The 22,443-nt window shown below is 39.2% G+C and overlaps 2 protein-coding genes across 2 annotated transcripts; one reads left to right on the forward strand and one right to left on the reverse strand.

Annotated features, from left to right (window-relative positions):
* Window positions 1-2,190: 2,190 nt before the first annotated feature.
* LOC110885706 (phosphatidylinositol N-acetylglucosaminyltransferase subunit P) lies at window positions 2,191-5,449 on the reverse strand. Its single transcript, XM_022133411.2, has 5 exons — window positions 5,289-5,449; window positions 3,988-4,199; window positions 3,670-3,742; window positions 2,664-2,782; window positions 2,191-2,570 (listed from the first exon to the last, which is right to left on the reverse strand). Exons 2-5 carry the CDS (start codon window positions 4,172-4,174, stop codon window positions 2,443-2,445), a joined length of 507 nt encoding a protein of 168 aa, XP_021989103.1. The 5' UTR covers window positions 4,175-4,199; window positions 5,289-5,449; the 3' UTR covers window positions 2,191-2,442.
* A 1,893-nt stretch (window positions 5,450-7,342) lies between these two features.
* On the forward strand, window positions 7,343-9,661 carry LOC110882555 (sugar transport protein 1). Its single transcript, XM_022130545.2, has 4 exons — window positions 7,343-7,801; window positions 8,375-8,998; window positions 9,088-9,356; window positions 9,460-9,661. The coding sequence occupies exons 1-4, from the start codon at window positions 7,343-7,345 to the stop codon at window positions 9,659-9,661; spliced, it is 1,554 nt and encodes a 517-aa protein (XP_021986237.1).
* The last annotated feature ends 12,782 nt before the right edge of the window (window positions 9,662-22,443 follow it).

Here is a 22,443-nt window from a genome sequence, read left to right on the forward strand (position 1 = left end):
TTTTAAATTTTGCGAGTTAACACGCCGCAACGTGCATGTGGGGTTCAACGTTTTTTTCGTCTGTGCTTTCCCATTTGACAGGCCCGTCGCAACGCGTCAATTTTTCCTGTTTAATAGATTCGTAGCAACATGCGGGTCGTAAATCGATTTAGTTATTTTTTTCTACGTTTCTACGTTTTGGTCTAATTTCTTCGCATTAACACGCCACAACGAGCGTGTGTGGTTCAACGTTTTTGCAACCTTTTCTGATGTTGGTGGTCATTGGCAGTGGTGTGGCATTGGTGCTACTTGGAACGGTTTTACGAAGGTCTTTAATATATTAACTTTTTTACTAATAATTTGTTTCGAGTTTACCTTATACTTTCTTTACTTAAAAAACAAATTATTTACGTGCATATTTTTATGTACGTGTCGGTATAAATTTGATTTGCTCTACGTTTTGACGTAAACTTTTTCCGAAAACGAGTAAGCTAAGATATAATACATTTTCTTTAAAAAACCATTTTACGTGCATATTTTAATGTACGTTTTGGTATAAATTAGAGTTAGTATACGATTCAACGTAAGTTTTTTTGGGAAACAAGTCAGATCAAATATAATATGTTTCCGTGCTTATATTATGGATGTTTCGGAGTTTTGTTTCGAACCGAGTGGAGTCAAATTGTGGTTTCATCTTTTTCTTTTTTCAAAAGCTCTAATTAATCCCTTTTTATTTTATGTGTCAATTTTTTCTTTTATACCCGTTACGTTTCCTATGTACAATTTGGGTCACATACACGTGTTAGTTTTTTCTTTTATATCCGTTACGTGTTCTATGTACGAGTCGGGTCACATATAATACTATAATACGTTATGATTGTACATTATAAACTCGATTTAGTTTACGCTTTGATCCAATCGCAATGCTTATATAAGTTACATAGAGTTCACTTGGATACGTTGAAACGCGTGTTTTCATATGGTTAACGTATCGCATAACGTTTGGACTAATTGATTCGATGTTTATAATGTACCCGCGCCGCAACGCGCGCGGGTGTTATTCCTAGTTAAGTAAAAATAATCAACTAAATAAAAATGTGAGAAACACTAAAATACTTGCAACTAAATGATATTTAATAGATCTATCACTTGTGGCCAAGTGGTTGAGAGCTTTGGGTTCTCCAATGGAAACTCAAGTTTAATTCCAATTTGTGTCATTTTGGTGGATTAGGCAATGATGGATAGAGTCTAGCCTCTATTGCAGAGGTGTCAGGCTCTATCCTGAGTCCACCCGGGTTTCGTCCCACCGTGTGTTACGCCAAAGAGTTTCGTTCTTGTGGTGGCACAAGGACTGTCAAGTGGCAGCCGGCGGTATGGTTTCTCGGGGGAACATTCAAGCCAAACTCTGAAACCAGCGTGAGCCAGTTTAAGACAACATAGTCTGGCCAGAGTGGGGTAACGAGGTTCTCCAATTTAAGGAGTATGATAGCTTAACACAAGAAAGTCGATGTTACAGAAAAAAAAAATGATATTTAATAATTATAAAAAGAAAATGAATTAAATAAAGATATGAGAAAACCTTGGAACCGGTGACGGAAAACTGAGATAAATAATTATAATCCCTTTGTACCGACACTCCAATAATGTTACCAAATTATAACCTAAAGGTTGTATCACTTTCTATTGGGGTTTCCAAGGTATATTTCGCTATCATAATTTAAACTTATATGTGGTGTACGTGTAAGCGCTTTTGGATAATTAACATTCTATATTAACATCATAAATATAGAAACAGAAACAGACTTGACACAAGAACACGATTTTATGTTACCCTCATCATCACCAGAAGTGAAGAGAATGACTCAGGCTCGGATTTGAATCCGAGCAAAAAATTTAAGCTCAAGTTCGACTTAGTTAGGCTCGAATTTAATATAAGTTCAAACATATCTAAAATAAGTTCAACCTAATGCAGCACAATTTCGAATCCAAGACCCTTGGAGCTAGCATCAAACCGGCAGTTCCTGTTTTATGATCGTCAACTTTGATATAAAAAACGGCTTTCAAAGCCCTTGTTCGGCCAAAGCCGATGATTCTCAGTCCTCTATAAAAGAAGACATAACTTAGGTTTGGAGGCTCGTATTTGTCGGCCTAATATACTACACACTTATTCGTGATTTACATACATGCTATCATGCCCTTGATAAGTATATGTGACCGTCAAAGTGTCCGCGAGGCTTCAGTCTCACGAAGCTTCTATCGGACTGTTTCGTGGGTTTCCAATCAAGAACAATATACACTATGTACATTCACTGTTTTTTAGTGATCAGATAAACCAAAAACTATAGCAAGATCAAGCCTAAAATTTTCTAAAACCTAACTAGCAGCACAAGATTATCATGTGCTAAAAAATTGCAACTTATGCAACTGATCACATCCAAGAACAATCATAGATTTGACTTGAAACTACTGTTTCCATTCTTTGAACATAAGCATATTGATTTGATCAAGTCCAATATCAGAATAAGGCTCGATGGGTCGATCATCTTCCTCTACCGCAGGATCAAAGCACACTATATCTTTGCTGTTTTCATCTGCATAAAATATCGACTGAGAATTAGATATCCGAAGAACTCAAGTATGTCCATTAAAACAAGCGAAGTTGACTAATAAGAAATCCGATTCACCATATATGGAGTTTAAGGATGTTGGAGGTGGAGTTGCCATAAAGTTGAGGCCAATGTAGAATAAGAACATGGTTACAACTGTGACCATCGCGTATGTTGGAAGCACCAAAGCCCAATTCCTTAAAAAGGTGATACGTTAGAAGACAATTGTTAGGGTTCAGTGTTTAGGGCATAGTTATCAAAAGCCATCGCCTCTTGCGCCTAGGCCCAATTTCCTAGCGAGGCGAGGCAATTGCGCCTTAAGTCAAGGCAGTTGCGCTTTGATTCTCCAGGTGATGGTTCATGCGCAGATTCCGGCGAGATTCCTAGAATCTTGAGAGTTTTCGGCCAAATTCTCTAAATTCTGGCAAGATTCTAGCTAGAGTTCTACTTTTATCTAATGAAACTACTTTTCTACACTAATAAACTAGCATTTTATAACTTTTGGTACTAAATAGACGATATTAAATGTTATATAATAGCTTTAGTTTATTTTATTTGAAGAATAGTATTAATTTTCTATTATATAAAATTATTTTTGTTTTTTTTGTTGTACGCTTTTTTTTTCTCAGGCCCGCGCTTTTTTTGCGCCTTGCGCCTAGGCCCCAGGCGAGGCCTATGCGCCTTGAGTGCGCCTAACTCCTTTAATAACTATGGTTTAGGGTTTCGGTAATTTTGGACAGCTTACCTTTTTTTGTCAAAAGATTTCCTATTTCAGTAAATTATTTGTCACTGAATACAAAAAATATATCATTTTCAATAATAATATTTATGCCGTTTCATTTCCACTGATATGACCGAATTCATTTTATGCTTAAGAGTTTGCTTTTACGTGTTTGACCTGTTGAGATAAAGCTTAACAACAAATTGACCCATTCATTAGTATATTGCCACCTAGCATATTCCTTCAAGACATTTAAACGATATTGTCTCGGTTTTGCAGACATGATTAAAACCTATATGGCAATTTTAGATCACGAAGTCTAAAGCTTACGAATGTAGGAGTTAAAGAGAATTGTGAGTGTACTTGCTGGGATAATAGAAGATCCCAATAGAATGTAACCAAGGATCAGGAACGTACGCCCATACCATGAAGATAACTGTTAATATCACAAAGAAAAATAATATTAGGATCCTTCTAGCACATATATCTATGGTTTTTAATACAATTTTTTTATTGCAGACTAGATGGGTACGCTAAAAGCATAATGCAAAAGAAATTTCTAGAATTTACATTCTAGACAAACAAGTAGTCTTTAAGTAAATAAGTCAAAATTGCCACATCTACTGAACTTGGTGAAAAAAAACATAATGAAAGAATAAAAGTGTAATAGACGAAGAATACCAGTTGCAACAACAGTTGAAATGGCTCCTACAAACCCATAAACTTCTGAAGGGTTAGGACCATGCTCTCCGGAAACACCAACCCCAGAAGCCTTGTTATCGGCTTCGAAAACAGAAAAGGTTGCTCCCCTGTTTCTAGAATAACTAAGGGTCCTTCTCGGGCTATTGAAAGACAGTTGATCTGCCATTGACTTTTGTATTCACCACTCAAAGCTAGTGTCACAAAATGCAATGAAATTTTAAAATGCTATTTACTGAATAGATCAATTAGCGTGAACAGCTTTAAAAAGCTTAACATGCATTCATCAGCAAAATAAGGGATGTAGACAAGTTTATACATAAAAGTAATAAATAATAAACAACAAGGCGCTTAAAAGCGAGGGCCCAAGATAAGCAAGGCGCACAGTACAAACATGTTTTAGGCTGGTTTAGACAGTTTTAAACTGCTTTAGGCCGGTTCAGGCAACTTTTTTTTCAGATGTTGGCCAGTTTTATCAAGTTTTTTTGCGCCTTTAACTACTATGCAATGACCACTTCAAAGAACCTAAGAAAAAAATGGTTTCTTTACTAGTAAATACGTAGATCTCGTATAATTGAACAACTACTTGTATTTGATGCAAAGTTTATGTCGAGTCCATTGTTCCACACACACACACGTGACACACGTGTGCACGTATGTCACACGCACACCGACACACGCATAATGCAAAAACAGATGAAACATTTTGCTATGACTTTAGCCTTGTGGGCCTGTCACAGGTTTTAATATTGCGGTAAAAAAAACATACTCAAGATACATACAAGTTGTAACATGTTGTCCTTATGCACCTATTGAGTTTCGTGGATTGCTAAATAGAGTTATTCTTAAAAAATGCTTAGGTTTTTTATTCAACTATTCAATTGCTTCAACAAATTTGACTTTATACAGAGACCTGTATTAACAACCAGCTTAAAACTCTTAGATGCTAATTTGACATCTTAGTTAACAAATCATTTTGAATTTTGATTGTGTATACTGCTAACATACAAGCAACACTCATATATTATTTATAACAATGTTTACACATTAAAAATGCATGTTGTTTGCTCTAATATTAAAGTAGCTGAATAATCTAATCAGTAATCACAACACCGAACATTTAACAAAATAATCACAAGAATTCATGATAGAAACAATGTTTAAACAAAACATCAACTCATATTAATCATTGTTTCACCATTTATTCAAAACACAACTGAAATTAAATGAAACTGGTGAAAAAAACAACCAAATAATTAACATACAGAAATCCTATAACGTACCATGGCTATGATTTAACAGGTGGGATCAACATTCTCGGAGATTAAAGTCCGGGCGATTCGATTTGGTCGGAAGAAACTTCTAGGGTTTTGAGTATGGAAACAGGACTCTTTAGAACTCGAAAATAGTCCGGATACGACGTCGTTGTTCGAAAGACAGTTAATCACCTATGTATGATTGGTTCGAAAAAGTAGGGGTGTTCATCGAATCGAATATCGAATTTTCGAATTATTCGAATCGAATTATTCGAATAATTTTTATTTTCCCTTGAATTCGTATTCGATTCGAATTCGATTAAAAATTACCGAATTCGATTCGAATTAGTATTCGAATAAAAAACCCAATTTGTATTCGATTCGTATTCGATTAAAAATTCGAATTCGAATCAAATTCGAATAAATTCGATTTGATTATGATTCTTTAAAAACATGTAAATAACTATTAGAATAAAACATAAATTTTAAAACAAGCATAAAGCACGATATCACATTATAAAGTTCCATATAAAGTACTATAAGTCTAAAATTCAAAACGAGAAGTCGGGAATAACCACTTCACATTACAAGTTAATATTTTTAGGGTTAGAAATTTATTAATAGATTTGTTACTTAGGTTTTAGTTATGGGACATGTAGTGGGTTTGGTAAAGGGTAATTTTAATACTTGGAATAAATTTTGATAATAATTTATAGTATAGCCTAATAAAAATTATATATGTATTATATATAAAAATAATAAATAAAAATGTATAATTTTTATTCGAATTTCGAATCGAATCGAATTTGAAATTACAAATTCGTATTCGGTTCGTATTCGATTTTATTTACTCGAATTGAATCGGATTCGAATTCGAATTCTTATAATCGAAACGAATTCTTGATAATTGAATCGAATTTAATCGAATTTCGAATTTTTCGAATTCGAAACGAATTCTGAACACCCCTACGAAAAAGGGGAGTAGGTAGTTTACAAGCAGGGTTGGCCTATTCTACTTCTCAACTCCGTCTACGTAGTGTAAAAATACTCTTTAACTGTCCCTAGCATAAAAATACCTCTCAATTTCGTCTATGTAGTGTAAGTTTTTTAATACAAAGGATACCACTGATCCGAAAAAAAAAGGATACCGCTAAATTTTTGAGATAGATCCGCCACTATAAGTATACCACATGAATCTTTCATTATTAGATTAGATTAGATAAAAATTAAGTATTCTAGTGGAAATCTATATAGAATTAAGGGATATTGGATTTAAATAACCAAAACTTTCATCAATTGGCCGATAACACTCCCCACTTTTGATTTGTACACCAGCACTCCCAACTTTCAACTTATTGGCAGATAACACTCCCTAACTAACTGAACCCTAACACGGTTAGCTGATGTCAGCTGTCACATCATCAAAAATGTCATGTCAGCTACCACATCAGTTACCACATCATCAAAAATGCCACATCAGCTGCCACATCAGCAAAAATGTCCACATCAGCAAAAACTAACTAGGTTAAAGTTCAGTTAGTTAGGGAGTGTTATCCGCCAATAAGTTGAAAGTTGAGAGTGCTGATGTACAAAACGAAAGTTAGGAGTGTTATCGACCAATTGGTAAAAGTTGAGGTTATTTAAATCCGATATCCTTAGAATTAAATGGTAATAACGATATACATAAACTAGTTATGAAATAATGCTATATAGGAGGTAAAAAAAATATTTGCCCGGTTAGTTATTAATTAATTAAATTAAATATTGCTAATAAATAAACAAATCCATGATTGTTGGGGAGAGGTTCAATGGATAGACTCCCTAATTCGAATCCAACACAAAACCAAAACCTGATAGTATATACACCAAACAAATTTCAACAATTCGATTACAAGTATAATTCGGAAAAAGCAATTTTCATCTATAAATTAGTTTGCAACTTGTTATTCATTCTTCTTCTATACAACTTCAAACAATTCTGTTGATTCTTCTATACAATTCCGAATACAAGTATAAAACTCAAAAGAGCAATTTGTCATCTATAAACAGTTTGTTATTCATATCCTACTATATATACAACAATGGCTGGTGGTGGTGTGATCTCTTCCAGTAACACAAAAGCTTATCCTGGTGAACTCACATGCAAAGTACTAATAACATGTTTGGTAGCAGCATGCGGCGGTCTTATATTCGGTTATGACATTGGAATATCGGGTGGAGTCACATCAATGGCGCCGTTTTTGAAGGAATTTTTCCCTGATGTTTACAAAAAGCAGTCCGAAATTAAAGACTCTAGCAACCAATATTGCAAGTTTAACAGTGCAACATTGACCATGTTCACATCATCCTTGTATTTGGCTGCACTTTTGGCTTCATGTGTTGCATCCTACATAACCAAGGCTTGGGGGCGGAAAATCTCCATGCTTACCGGCGGTATCACCTTCTGCGTTGGAGCATTGTTGAACGTTGTTGCCCTATCCGTCTGGATGCTTATTGTGGGTCGGATTCTTCTCGGCATCGGGATTGGGTTTGCTAATCAGGTAATAATTCATCCATACCTCCTATTTGTTTGTTGGCAGTATAGGTGGTTTCGCTAATGATCAAAATTTGCCGTTTAAAGAAACTACACTACTGATTTGAACTAGCAGGATTTCAACTTTTATTTTTTACAAAATATATTTAATTTACTACTTTAAACTCGTTTTCTTTATTATATCCACAAAATAAAAAAAAAATGTAGTATTGCTAATTGTTACACGTCTACACTAATCAAGAATAATAATCGTTGATTTGAATGAATTGGATAACGGTGGGATCATGAATAATCAGATTTCAATTTTTTTTCCTTTTAAAATATTATTTCGTGATATATACACTATTTCAAACGGCACACACTATTCGCACACCAAGGCTGCCTATTTGCACGCTTTGGATTTATATACGCTGCGTATAGAGGTTTACGCAATAGTAGTGTTTAACTAGTAGTTTCAATATTGTGGCACCATATAAACCTTTATAGTAGAACGATATATATAGCTTGTTATGATATGTATTATAGATATATATACAAATTTTTATCTTGATGAATGTATATGTTTGTTTCATGTTTATAGTCAGTGCCTCTATATCTCTCGGAGGTGGCTCCTTACAAGTGGCGTGGCGCATGCAACGTGCTGTTTCAGCTCTCGATTACCATTGGAATTCTAGTCGCGAATGCTGTTAACTATGGATTCGCCCAAATCAAGGGCGGATGGGGCTGGCGCTTGAGTTTGGGTGGCGCTATTATCCCCGCTGTTATCTTTATCGTCGGCTCTTTAACACTCGCCGATACCCCAAACTCCCTTATCCAACGCGGAAAACTTCAAGAAGCCAAAGATAGATTACTAAAAATTCGTGGTGTGGACAACGTGGATGAAGAGTTTAACGTTGAAGCAAGTGAACAATCTAAAAAGATTGAAAGCCCATGGTTGAATCTTTTGAAAAGAAAATATAGACCACAAGTGTTTTTCGCGATTATTATTCCGTTCTTTCAACAGCTAACCGGTATGAATGTGTTCATGTTTTACGCTCCGGTTTTGTTTAAAACCATGGGGTTTGGAGACAACGCGTCGCTTCTTTCTGCTCTCATCACTGGCGCCGTTAACTCATTAGCAACTCTTGTTTCGATATCATTGGTCGATAAGTTTGGAAGAAGGTTTTGGTTTCTTGAAGGGGGCATTCAGATGTTAGTTATGCAGGTAAAAAAAGTTAATCCATAGGGTTTCATTATTCATATAAATGTTATGCAACTACTTATGATATAATTTTTATGATGTTATGTTTGTAGGTTGTTATTACCGTTGCGATCGGTTACAAGTTTGGGATAAATGGAAACCCGGGCGAGCTTGAGAGCTGGTACTCGATTCTAGTAGTTTTAGCCATTTGCATATACATAGCCGGGTTTGCGTGGTCTTGGGGGCCGTTGGGTTGGCTCGTGCCTAGTGAAATCTTTCCACTCGAGATCCGATCTTCAGCGCAAAGCGTTACTGTTGCGGTTAACATGATCTTCACCTTCTTCATTGCACAAATCTTCCTCCAAATGTTATGTGCCTTAAGGTAATTAATTAAACAAATTTATAATCTATTAATTATATTCTTATACACGTGTGTCCATATCATATCATATCTTATGTATTAATTTGCGTGATTTTGTTTTCAGGTTTGGATTGTTTATATTCTTTTTGTGTTGGGTGGTGGTGATGACGATGGTTATATACCTTTACTTGCCAGAGACGAAGGGGATTCCGATCGAAGAGATGGGCGGAATCTGGAAGGAACACTGGTATTGGAAAAAGTTTGTTCCGGTGGCTGATGAAGAAATGGCTGAAGTTAAGGGTACAAATAAGGATGAAGAATGTTAAAAAACAGGTTAAGGAATTTTTCGGTTATTTTTAAATGAGAAAAATGCCCGGATAGTCCCTGTGGTTTCGCCTTTTTTCACCTATAATCCCCAACTTTCTAAAACTACCTGAATAGTCCCCAAGTTTTCATTTTTTGTTCCCGGATAGTCCCTGGGTCTAACTTCAGTTACTTTTCTCTGTTAAAATGATGTGAAATGACAAAAATACCCTTTCCTTAAAAGGCCAAACCATAGGGACTATCCGGGCATCTTATTCATTTTTATTTATAAAACCCCACCACCACACTTCATCTTCAACCTCCACCCACCATCACCCTCCTCCACCCTCCAATATCAACCCGAGCCGGAACCGAACCGAGTTACACCAAGACCTAAACTGAACCGAATCACCACTCGAGCCGGAGTCACCACCATTGCAACGAATCGAACAAAAATGACTAAAATGAAACTGACCGGAGACTGAACCGAGTAAACTCAAAACTAAAACCTGAACCAAGACTAACCTGCACCGGAATCACTTGTCAGAAACTGAACCGAGACTCGAACTGGAACCGAACATTGAATCTGATCCGAGTAGAAACTGAACCTAGTATCAAACCGAGACACGAGCCGAGACTCCAAACCTGGACCGACGAGACCCTGAGTTGAACTAGATGAAACCAAAACTTGAAGCCCGTATGAACCAAAGCCGTCGCGAGCGGCACTGCTGTTTCCGGAACGCCACCACCGTCTACCATCGTCGTCTCCATCGACCACCACTATCGACACCACCTGTAAATCACGTAAGGAACCAGAAAAGGGGTGGATCCAAAAGGATCTAATGAAAAACGAGATGAAGAAGATGACGAGTTCAGATGTTACCGGAGTGAACTTGTTGAAACGCGGCTGTCGGAGCTGAAAGTGTCATCCCTGCAGCTCGAATCGGAAAACCGACGCTGGAAAAGGTCTCGGGAGGTGCGGTTTAAGGGGGTACACCCTGGCTCACCATGAAAAACGGCCGGAAAACCCTGGTTCCACCGTGAGTCGCCGGACTTTCGCCGGAATTGGAGAGGGAGAGAGAGAGGGTGATGGTGGAGGGTGGAGGAGGGTGATGGTGGGTGGAGGTTGAAGATGAAGTGTGGTGGTGGGGTTTTATAAATAAAAAGAGAAAAATACCCGGATAGTCCCTGTGGTTTGGCCTTTTAAGAAAAGGGTATTTTTGTCATTTCACATCATTTTAAGAGAGAAAAGTAACTGAAGTTAGACCCAGGGACTATCTGTGACAACCCTCACTAAACCAGGTATCCGTACGATTTAATTAATAATTAATTGCTGCTTAATTACTGTGCTTAACTGAAATTGCTGATGAACTGCTACTTGATTTCTAGTACTTGTATATTCCTGCATCATACTTTGATTGCCGTCACTACATTATTTACAAGTTGAACCTTAGTGACAAACATGATGCACTAAAGCACAGTAGCATTAGAACCGATAACCTATTGAACATGCTGATAAAGCCAGCATCAGGCAGACACTGCCTCTAAAGGCCTGTATGAGCCAGAATTATTTTACTACACCCATAGTGTGTGTAGGGATACAAGGGTTGTAGAACTGCGTCTCTAGGAATAAAATATAATGACTGGATGTGCCTAAAACGTACTCTAAGCACGAAACACAGCACTTTATTTAACATACCAGCTTCTGGCTAACTAATAAAGTGCCAAAACATGAGGAAAATATTCCTGACACTTTGTAAAATAAATTGTGTCACTAAAAGTATTATTTACGACACTTAAAAGCTTACTTAAGCACTTTAACGGATTACTATCCAACTGAACAACCGGACTATACCCGGAACATGAAAATATTGACAATAACATTATTGGTCTTTTTCTGAGCCAGTTAGAGTCCCTGAACACCCTAACACCCGCATTAAAGCACAACATGTGACTAACCGAGTTAACCTCTAAATCTAACTTGGTTTAAAGTAACTAAACTCTAACTATCCACTTGAAATCGAACCAAGACCCCCCCCCCCATTGAGATCGGCCAACTAGAGGGGAACACAAGGGTACAAAAGTTTGATTATTTTATTGTTTATGCCTAATATCAAGAGGACATGTAATCCATTGGACGATGATCTTGATTTTGTCTATAAATACCTAGCCTAAACACACAAGAGATTAATCACTCACTAAACCACTCACACACACTCTCTTGCCCTCCCTTGGCTCTCGGCCGAACCCACACCCACACATCCAACCATTTTCGGCTTTTGATCTCTTCATTCCAAGCATACACAAGTCTTTCGGGTAACGCATTAGGAGTCTTGGAGCAAACGGAAGTGGAAGGACCCCGTTATCTTGCTTTTATCCACCACATTTTCGCCTAGATTCTTCCCTAGCCCCGAGCTAGAGGTATAACACTTAAAACTCATACTCGGATCATTCTAAGGTGGTTAATAAGATTTGTAACGGTTAAAATGCGGAAACTTATCTTTTGAATCTTTAAAGTCTACTAAAACATGAAGATTGATGGTTAAAAGCTTAATACTTGTGTAAAAGTTGTAGTACTTGAAAGATGTGATTATTTAGGCCCGATCTACGTTGTGGTAGCTCGGATCATCGTTTAACCCGACTTTGTTAAGATCATAGATCTTGACATAAGCTTGTTTCTATCAGTACAAGGGTTAAAAGGTGAAACTCTACCACACGAGAAACATGAACTTGTGTAAAAGTATTTTTACTCGTAAAATAGTGTTTAAAACTAGCGGATCTACGTATCTGCAAGTGGTATATTCAAAGGACCAAGTGTCGAGAAAATCATGTTTTCTAAAAGACGGATAACACACTAACAAATATGATTTTTACAAACCACAAGTGTATAAACACTTGTGAAATGAAAAGTTTCGACAAAATAACAATCTTTGAGAAAGATGACGGGAAGTTGTAAAGGATGATTTATTCTAAAAACGAGGTTTTTACAAGATTAAGCTACTTTATATAAAGATCCACCAAATATAACGGGATCTACACTATAGTTTTCAGAAAAACTACAAGTTCATGTGAACATGCGATTTACATACTTGTCGACTAGTTTGATGTGTCAGAAATTGTTTGATTGACTAAAGGAGTGTTGAAATGATTTTGTAAAAGAAAATGATACGCTTGAAAGCGTGGCCACCTCCAATTACAGGGGAAACTCTGGCGAAATTTTTCTAAAATCTAACGCTTAGAATTATTTACAAGTGTTAGAACTATTTTTGATATGATTTCCAAATATATTTCGCCACAACTTTATTTACAAATATTCGGAGGTGGGATTTTCACAAAACTAAACGTGATAAATATGTATTGGGTAAATATAATTTTTCACAACACTGTTTATGATTATTTTGTGAAAATACACAAATATTATTTTTAGAGTAAAAATAATATTTGCAAACGTTGACGAATCCAAAATAATACAAACGCTTTTACGATAAACATATAAGTTACACCGGTAATTATTATTACCACTTAATCGTTAAAACGTAACTTACGCATTATACGGAAATATTCATGAACGCGTATTTTGTCAACGCATTATTTTGGAAGTATTATGTGAAGTGAAAATATAATGTTTTTGAGAAAAATATTTATATTTTGGAAGTAGAAGTAAAAATATATTAAGTGGGACTTAATGATATAATACAAATACACATGTATTAAATCCCCCATCCTTGGGAAGGAGATTAATTACCAAAGTCCATGCAAAATATAAACACGAAATAGTTGTCTAACTATTTCCTAAAAACTTAAACTATAAAGCTAAGGCACGACCATCCGTCTAATAGAATTAGCACATGTAGGTCGTTGCACAGCTGCCTGACATTCGGAGTACTTGGTATAGCGACGTACTGACTGTGAGTTCATGTCCCCCTTTTCTCTTAACTATTTTCAGTTTTCTAAACTGCGGGGGTGAAATACATGTTACTATGATTATGAGTACTTTTTACATGGTATGGTTAGCGTAAGGAGGTTTACTACTTAGATCATGTGAGTGGGTAGGCGGAAACTTGAGGCCATTAATCCTCATTGTATGACCGAGGGACAGGAGCGGTAGATCTATCTGGGTGTAGCGAGCCCAGCCCCAGGTCCAGCATAACAGACCTCGGGGTGACTTAGTGCCAGACGCATAAATCCGCTAGGTTTGAGTCTTCCTACTTGCACTTCACACATATCAATGGCCTTGCAAACCATTGGTGATCTCTTTTTCCTTATTTGCTACATACCAGGGTTTTTGATAAATATAATGGTTTATTTACTCACTTTCGCATGAACTCGCTCAACATTACTTTTGATTTTTCAACTTACATGTATTTCAGGGAATTAAAGATCTGGCACGGTATGGCATGTTTTCAGCTGCATTAGTCACCGAGGTCATCCAGGGTTTGGGGAATGTGACTCTTTCCTGGACAAGTCACAGTCCTTAAACCATGTTTATGTTATGTTTGGTGTTTGTAATGTTTGGACAAGTTTATGGTTGATAGGGTGTTAACCCGTTAAGACAATGTTATGGTATTTTTATTTTAATGGATGATCTTGCATATTTTAATTCATATAGCTTGGTTATGATTAAGCTATGGTATTAAGAAGTCACACCAAATTAACCACGCTTCCGCAAAGCCAGGGTGTGACAGCTTGGTATCAGAGCTCTGATCATAGCGAACTAGGATTCCTTCTCGAGTCTAGACTATGATCACTAGGGCTCTCACGAAAACATTTTTACTGCATACCACTTAAGTCCAGATCCAAAACCTTTTTATAAACAAATGTTGAGCGCATTTTATTTATTATTTTTAGGCTCAGTCTGAGAGGCTGAGGCTCGGTCTGGGAGGCCGAGGCTCGATCCAATGGATCGAGGTAGTTGTCTAGTGGGACTAGGGAGTCAGTCTGGGAGGCTGGGAGATTTGGCTAGTGGGACTAGGGAGTCAGTCTGGGAGGCTGGGAGATTTGGCTAGTGGGACTAGGGAGTCAGTCTGGGAGGCTGGGAGAATTGTCTAGTGGGACTAGGGAGTCAGTCTGGGAGGCTGGGAGAATTGGCTAGTGGGACTAGGAACGTCAGTCTGAGAGACTGGGAGGCTAGTGGGACTAGGAAGAGCAGTCTGAGAGACTGGGAGGCTAGTGGGACTAGGAAAAGCAGTCTGGGAGGCTGGGAGGCTAGTGGGACTAGGAGAATTATGTGATTTTTACTTGGTGACTTATGTGATTACCTGATTGTATGACTGATTATTTGTGCATATTTGTGTTTGTGTTACGGACACATGGACTCACCAGGCACAGGTGACTCGGACACCACCGGACCCCTACCTATCGTATCTGATGACCTCCCATCTTCGGAGCATGAGGTGCATACATCTGATGCCACCAGCACGGACGACGACGATTTCCAGCCCTTCGCACTACCCGAGGGTGCTGATGAGCCTGCGGATGGCCCCCTGCTGAGTACTTACCCCTAGTAGTGATTCCGGCTCCTATACCTTTAGCCGTTTATCCTGCATATGACTTACTACTTGACGCCGAGGCTGACGGTGATATCGATCTGTTTGAGGATGAGCCTATCGAGGATGAGATCCCGGACGCAGCCCTACTTCCTGCTGGCGATCTTCTGATGATCGCTGATGCCCCTGCCGAGGACTCACCCGCACATTCACCGGTCCCAGACTCCTTTGAGTCTGTGGCATCCGCACCTTCTCACGAGGTGAGCGCACAACACTTTGCACACGACTCGGACCCTGACCAGGCATCCTCTGCTGCACCTATTCCGAGCTTTGCATTTGAGCATGACGACATAGAGGATTCTGATCCCATTTTTCCTCCGGGATTCGACCCGGATCATGATATTGAGTTTATCCCGATGGACCAGCCCATGGAGGATCCCGCTGATCCAGTTGATCCTATTGATCCCGATTTTGATTTCGAGATGGCTTTTGATGACCATGAGCCTGCCTTGGCTCCTGAGCAGGCAGCTGCTCTAGATCCTATGCCCGAGCATGACCCCGTACATGCTGGCATCCCAGTTGAGCCCGTTCTAGCTGACCCGCCCATTGATGATCATCTGGGGGGTGATCATGTTATTGCTGTCGATCTTGTTGTTCCCCCACCTATTGTTGATATCCCTGTTGAGCACATTGCACCAGTTGATCCTATTGTCGCTCCCCCATTTGACCCCATTCCACTTGAGCCTGAGCACGCACTATTTGCAGACCACATGGATCCACCGGATGAGCATGCACAGCACGGTTGGATACCTGCTGATGAGGACGTTCCACCTTTGCCCCCTCAGATCCCTGTTACACGACCTATTGATTTCACTTTTCAGGTTCCTCAGTTTGTACCTCCAGCGAGGCCTGGAGAGGGCTCTTCAGCCCATCCTTTTGGGCACGTACCGATGTCTATTCCCTTCATGCCCCAGATGTCATCTGTTCCACCCTCTACTTCACCGATTCATGTGGCACCGTTTGACCCCACCAGTGAGCCTTTGCTTTGGTCGACACCACCAGTCATGCCACCTACTGATCCTTACCATCCATTTCATGTGGGACACACTATAGAGGACGTCTTGATGTCCTTCGTTCATCAGCACGAGTCGCACACGCAGCGTCTCCAGGAGCTCGAGAGAGCTCAGCTGCCACCATGTTCATGCCATGGTCAGATACACTCTCCTCTTCAGCCATGTCGATCATTACCCCCAGATTATGCTGCTCGTCTCTTTACACTAGAGCAGCAGGTTGCTTCTGTCATCCGTACTCAGCAAGCTATGGAGGAGGACTGGCTCCAGTTACGTCGCTTGCTTTACACTTACTTTCCCCCTCCTCCACCGCCATCTGTATAGAGCTCATCAGTACTGCTTGTGTAGACGTTGGTGAGAGGACCGAGATTGCTTTTGGTTGCATAGCATTTTGGAGACTACATGATGATACTGACTTTTGACACATACTTGATGTATTTGATGTATTTGACACTGATTTGATATAGCTTTTGGACAGGGGTGATGTAGCCCCTAGTTGATTGATGATTGTATGACACAGTGATGTACTGATACACTTACGTTGTGGTCTCGATATATATGGCAATCGCAGTATTCTCATCATATTTGATTCGCTTGATTGTTTATTTACATTATTATGACATGGGATGTTGTGTGTATAATATTTGTGACATGGGATGTTGTGTGATTAGTATTTGTGAAGTATTGATAACATGAGATGTTATGTGCTATTACTATTACTATATACGTACGCGTTACTATGGCCTGACCGACGTAAACACATCTTTAGAAGATGCCGCCAAGACGTCAACCACAGCAAATGCTACGACTCAGGAAGAACTACAGCAAGTCATTGCTGCAGCTATTGCTCAATATGCTGCCTCTCAAGGAGGAATGAGTGGAAGCAACTTTGGCAACACTGGCAACAACAACAATCCACCTCATGGTAACCCTAAGTCATTAAGACATACCATGACCTAAATGGATTCCCTTAGCAAGAGTGCTAATGCCAATCATATGTTATAATGTACGTGCAGGGTGCACTTACAAACAGTTCTTGGACTGCAAGCCCGTAAACTTTGATGGCACCGCTGTCGCTTTTGTCCGCTGGGCTGAGAAAACAGAATCCGTTCTTCGCATGAGCAAATGCGCATTGGATCAGCAAGTCACTTACATCTCTGGGCTATTTCTGGATGGAGCCCTATCATGGTGGAATCTACAAGTACAGACACTTGGCGAAGCTGCTGCTTACGCGCTGACTTGGGCTGAACTGAAGGAACTCATGCGCAAGAAGTACTGTTCCCGCGCTGAAATTCAGAGATTGGAGACCGAGTTCTGGCATCTGAAAATGGAAGGCCCAAAGATAGCAGAGTATGTTCAGAGATTCCACGACTTGTCGCATGTGGTACCCTACATGGTCACACCTGAGTTCAAGAGAATTGAACGCTTCATTTGGGGGTTAGCTCCTCAAATCATCAGCATGGTGACCTCCTCCAAACCTGCAACTATCACTGAAGCTATTGATTTGAGTGTGGCTCTCACCGAGGAGGCAATTCATTTGAACAAGTTTGATGAAGTGGAGCCTAAGAAGAAGGAGACTCATGTGGAGTCATCTGGAGGAAACAAGAGGAAGTTTTCAAACTTCAAGCAGGGCACCGGGGTGGTGGTTAAGAAAGGAGAGCAGAACGCGCCAGCTCAGGATACAGCTGGTGGTAGGAAGAAAGGAAAGGGATATATGGGTGCACAACCCAAGTGCAACTCATGCCAACGACATCACTCTGGTCGTTGCAGGCTAAGAGTTTGTGAATCATGTGAGAAGACTGGTCATACGAAGGATTTTTGTTGGGCTAGTGCTGGCCGGGGAGGCCAAGGAGGATCTGGGAATATGAATAATCATGGTGGTAATGGAAATCGCCCCCAAGGGAACAATGGAGGTGATGGAAACCGTGTCAACAACGCAAACCAAGCAGGCGCCATGAATCGTAATCAGGGAAACAACCAAGCGGGAAACAATGGTGGGAACGGGCAGAGGCCCGGATGTTTCAACTGCGGTGATGTTGGGCATTACAAGAGGAATTGCCCAGAATTGAACCAAGCCCGCGGAAGGGTTTTCAACATAGAAGCAAGGGAAGCGCGCCAGGATCCCAATGTTGTCACTGGTACGTTCCCTGTAAACCAACGCTATGCATCCGTTTTATTTGATACTGGCGCCGATTATAGCTTCGTATCGTTAGAATTTAAGAATATGCTTGGTTTAGCCGCTAGTAAGTTAGATACTCCGTACTCGATCGAATTAGCAAATGGGAATTTAGTAGAAGCTAATGAGGTGATTCGAGGTTGCGTAATCGAGTTGGGAGAGCGCGAGTTCGCTCTAGATCTACTACCAGTCTAGTTGGGAAGCTTCGACGTGGTAGTAGGGATGGATTGGTTATCGAGTAACAAGGCCGAGATAGTTTGTCATGAGAAAGTCGTTCGTATCCCGACCGATGATGGTGAGACCATTATTGTTCACGGAGAGAAGCGTGAGACGCCGTTGAGGATTATTAGCTGCCTGAAGGCAAGAAAGTGTTTGCAGAAGGGATGTGCTGCCTTTCTGGCACACATTGTAGATAAGAAGGCTGCTGAGCCAAAGATGGAAGACATCCCTGTCGTGAGGGAATATCCAGAAGTCTTTCCAGAAGATTTACCTGGCTTGCCGCCTCAAAGGCAAGTGGAGTTCCGCATTGACTTAGTTCCAGGCGCCGCGCCTGTGGCTAAGGCACCATACAGACTTGCTCCGTCTGAGATGCAGGAACTGTCGACACAACTTCAAGAGTTGTTAGACAAGGGATTCATGTTGGAATTTCCGTGTAACTTTTGGAAAATAATTTTATCAATTTGTCAAACAAACTGAACGCAGCGGAAAACATGTACACGAGGTTCGGTTCTAAACCGTTTCCACCAGTGATCTCATTACAATCAAAATAGGTTAAAATAAAATAAAGAATCGTGACATCCAAGAAAGACACCTTGGTTCAACGAACGATCTCGCTAGATGATCGTTGCCCACGAAATCGAATTTGTTCGTTTGAAACGATTTCAAACGAAACCTTTAAACTAAAGAAAAATAAAGTTCATAAACTTTACTTACCTTTTTGCGTAATTGAAGAAACACGAACTTAAAGAATTACTCCTCTTTCTCTTTTTCTTTTTGGACGAACAAGAACAATGAGGTCAATGAAGTTCCTATACCTTTTTCTCCTTTCTGTTTCTTTATGAACCCTTTTCGAAGCCACCAAACTTTAACTATTTAAAGTTCAATATATATTTGATTTGAGAGTTCTTATGAGACTAGTTAGTCATCCTATTTTTTTTAACTTCCGTATATCAAAACATTTGATAGGTCATAATTGAGATTTTTATGGAAGTATTTAATTTAAAGATATACAAGGATTATGAGTTGTAATCTAATCACAACTCCTCCATAATCATCTCATAATTAAAACTCTCCATTTAATTATCTATATAATTAACAATATATATACGATTTATTATAATTTTATAATATTAATCGGCTCTCCGTAATTATTCCAAATAATTACCCGTTTCCTTCATTACGCTTATAATTTCGTGATCCGGTGATTAACGGTTAAAACACCACTAAATGTTTGTTGCCCAAAGTGTAACTCTTTGGGTCGTACCTTGACAGCAACGTTGAATTATAATCGACAATTGAACATCATATCCAACAATCTCCCACTTGGTCGATTGGCCGATTAAGTTTCAATGTAGACAATAGTGGGTGCCTAGCTGCATCATATTGCCCCCGACAAGGTATGACAAATTTATGTCAACTAATTCTTTGCACTAATCAACCCTTTGGTTATGCAAATATTATAGCCCTGGTTATCGACTCATTTATCCCTCTGTATTGAACACTTGTTGAACATGAGACATGGATCCAATTCATTCTCATATATTATTCAACCATTTCTAATTTCGTACCTGATTTGAAGTGGTTTATCCAACTACTACTAGTTCGAGCGTGGCCACGCGTTAACACCAGTTCAAACCAACGAAAGGCGCCAGAGTGTTTTTCTTCTAAGTATAGAAGTACAGATCCCTTTGGCTACAAACAACTCCCACTAAACTTCAGATCATTCCCAAAACTATCCTTATTACTGCCAGTTACGTACAGCGTTAGATAGAATCAAAGAGCAACCATTCATTTAAGTTAGTTCTAGTATGCACCGCAGGTCTAAGGATACAATGATCGTACCTATTCAAAATGTCTTATGACCAAGATCCATGAAGATCATTTTGAAACGAGTTACGCCCAATATGATTCAACTAATCATATCAGTGAATATGGTTCTCAACACTTTGAGTATCCATGATATGGATCAACCATCTAATTCACAATAGTCTTTTACCAGATTGGTTCTCACGAATCTGATAGACTACGGACATTTTAGAATACAATATTCATAGATACTTAACGTACTAATATTTGAACACAAATATAATAGTTTAAAAGACATTCAACCATTAAATTCAAATAAACATAAAATACTGTTTACAGTTCAAAATGCACCAAATTACTAAATTACAAAATCAGACCCACTGTCTAGCATATCTAAGACCTATACTATTTGCATGCTTCTCGTGTTTCACTTGAGGTATAGGCTTAGTAAACGGGTCCGCTAGATTCTGATCAGTATCAATTTTCTCTACTACGATGTCTCCTCTTTCCAAAACTTCCCGTATGTAGTGGAATTTTCTGAGAATATGTTTCGTGCTGTGATGCGACCTTGGTTCCTTTGCCTGAGCAATTGCACCTGTATTGTCGCAAAATATCTCGATAGGCTTCTGTATGCTTGGTATAACTTCGAGATCAGCAATGAACTTTTTCATCCAAACAGCCTCCTTAGCAGCTTCTGAAGCCGCTATATATTCTGATTCAGTGGTCGACTGGGCCACCACGCTTTGCTTAGAACTCTTCCAAGTTATAGCACCACCATTTAAAGTAAAAACATAGCCTGTCTGAGATCGTGAATCGTCACGATCCGTTTGGAAGCTTGCGTCAGTGTAACATTTTACTTTCAGCTCTTCTTCCAAACCGCCAAATATCAGAAACATATCCTTAGTTCTTTTTAAGTACTTTAGGATATTTTTCACAGCAATCCAGTGACTTTTACCAGGATTCTGTTGATATCTGCTAGTCAAGCTCAGAGCAAACGATACGTCCGGTCTAGTACATAACATGGCATACATGATGGAACCGATAGCAGAGGCATATGGAACCTTTTTCATATCCTCTTTATCTTTGTCCAATTTGGGACACTGATGACTATTCAGTACGGTTCCACTTGCCATTGGCAAGAGACCTTTCTTGGAATCTTGCATCGAAAAACGCCGAATGACCTTATCGATATACGTACTTTGACTAAGTCCAAGTAGCCGCTTAGATCTATCTTTATAAATCTTTATTCCTAGAATATAAGCAGCTTCTCCAAGATCCTTCATTGAGAAACATTTACCAAGCCAGGATTTAACGTCCTGCAGCATCGGGATATTGTTTCCAATGAGAAGTATGTCATCTACATACAGGATTAGAAAAGTAATAGAACTCCCACTTGCCTTCTTGTAAACACACGGCTCATCTTCGTTTTTGATAAAACCAAATTGTTTGATTTTCAGATCAAAACGAAGATTCCAGGTTCGAGATGCTTGTTTCAATCCATAAATGGATTTATTTAACTTGCAAACTTTCTTAGGATTCTTAGGATCTACAAAACCTTCAGGTTGCTCCATATAGACATCTTCGGTAAGGTGTCCATTTAGGAACGCGGTTTTGACATCCATTTGCAATATCTCGTAGTCATAATACGTGGCTATGGCAAGTAGAATCCTAATAGACTTAAGCATGGCTACTGGCGAGAAGGTTTCCTCATAATCAACTCCTTGAGTCTGAGTAAATCCTTTAGCAACCAACCGAGCCTTATAGGTTTGCACATTTCCATCCATGTCTGTTTTCAACTTGAAAACCCATTTACTTCCTACAGTCCGACATTCGGGAGGAAGTTCAACCAAATCCCAGACTTGGTTGTCATACATGGATTGCATCTCGACGCCCATGGCTTCGAGCCATTTTTCAGATTCGTTACCTGAAATCGCAGCTTTGTAGGTTGAGGGCTCTTCTTGATCTATTATCAAGACGTACCTATCAGGTGAATACCGATTAGGTTCATGACGATCCCTCGTACTTCTGCGGACGCCTAGTGTTACATC

This window comes from Helianthus annuus, chromosome 10 (genome assembly GCF_002127325.2).
Source record: "Helianthus annuus cultivar XRQ/B chromosome 10, HanXRQr2.0-SUNRISE, whole genome shotgun sequence".
NCBI lineage: Eukaryota > Viridiplantae > Streptophyta > Magnoliopsida > Asterales > Asteraceae > Helianthus > Helianthus annuus.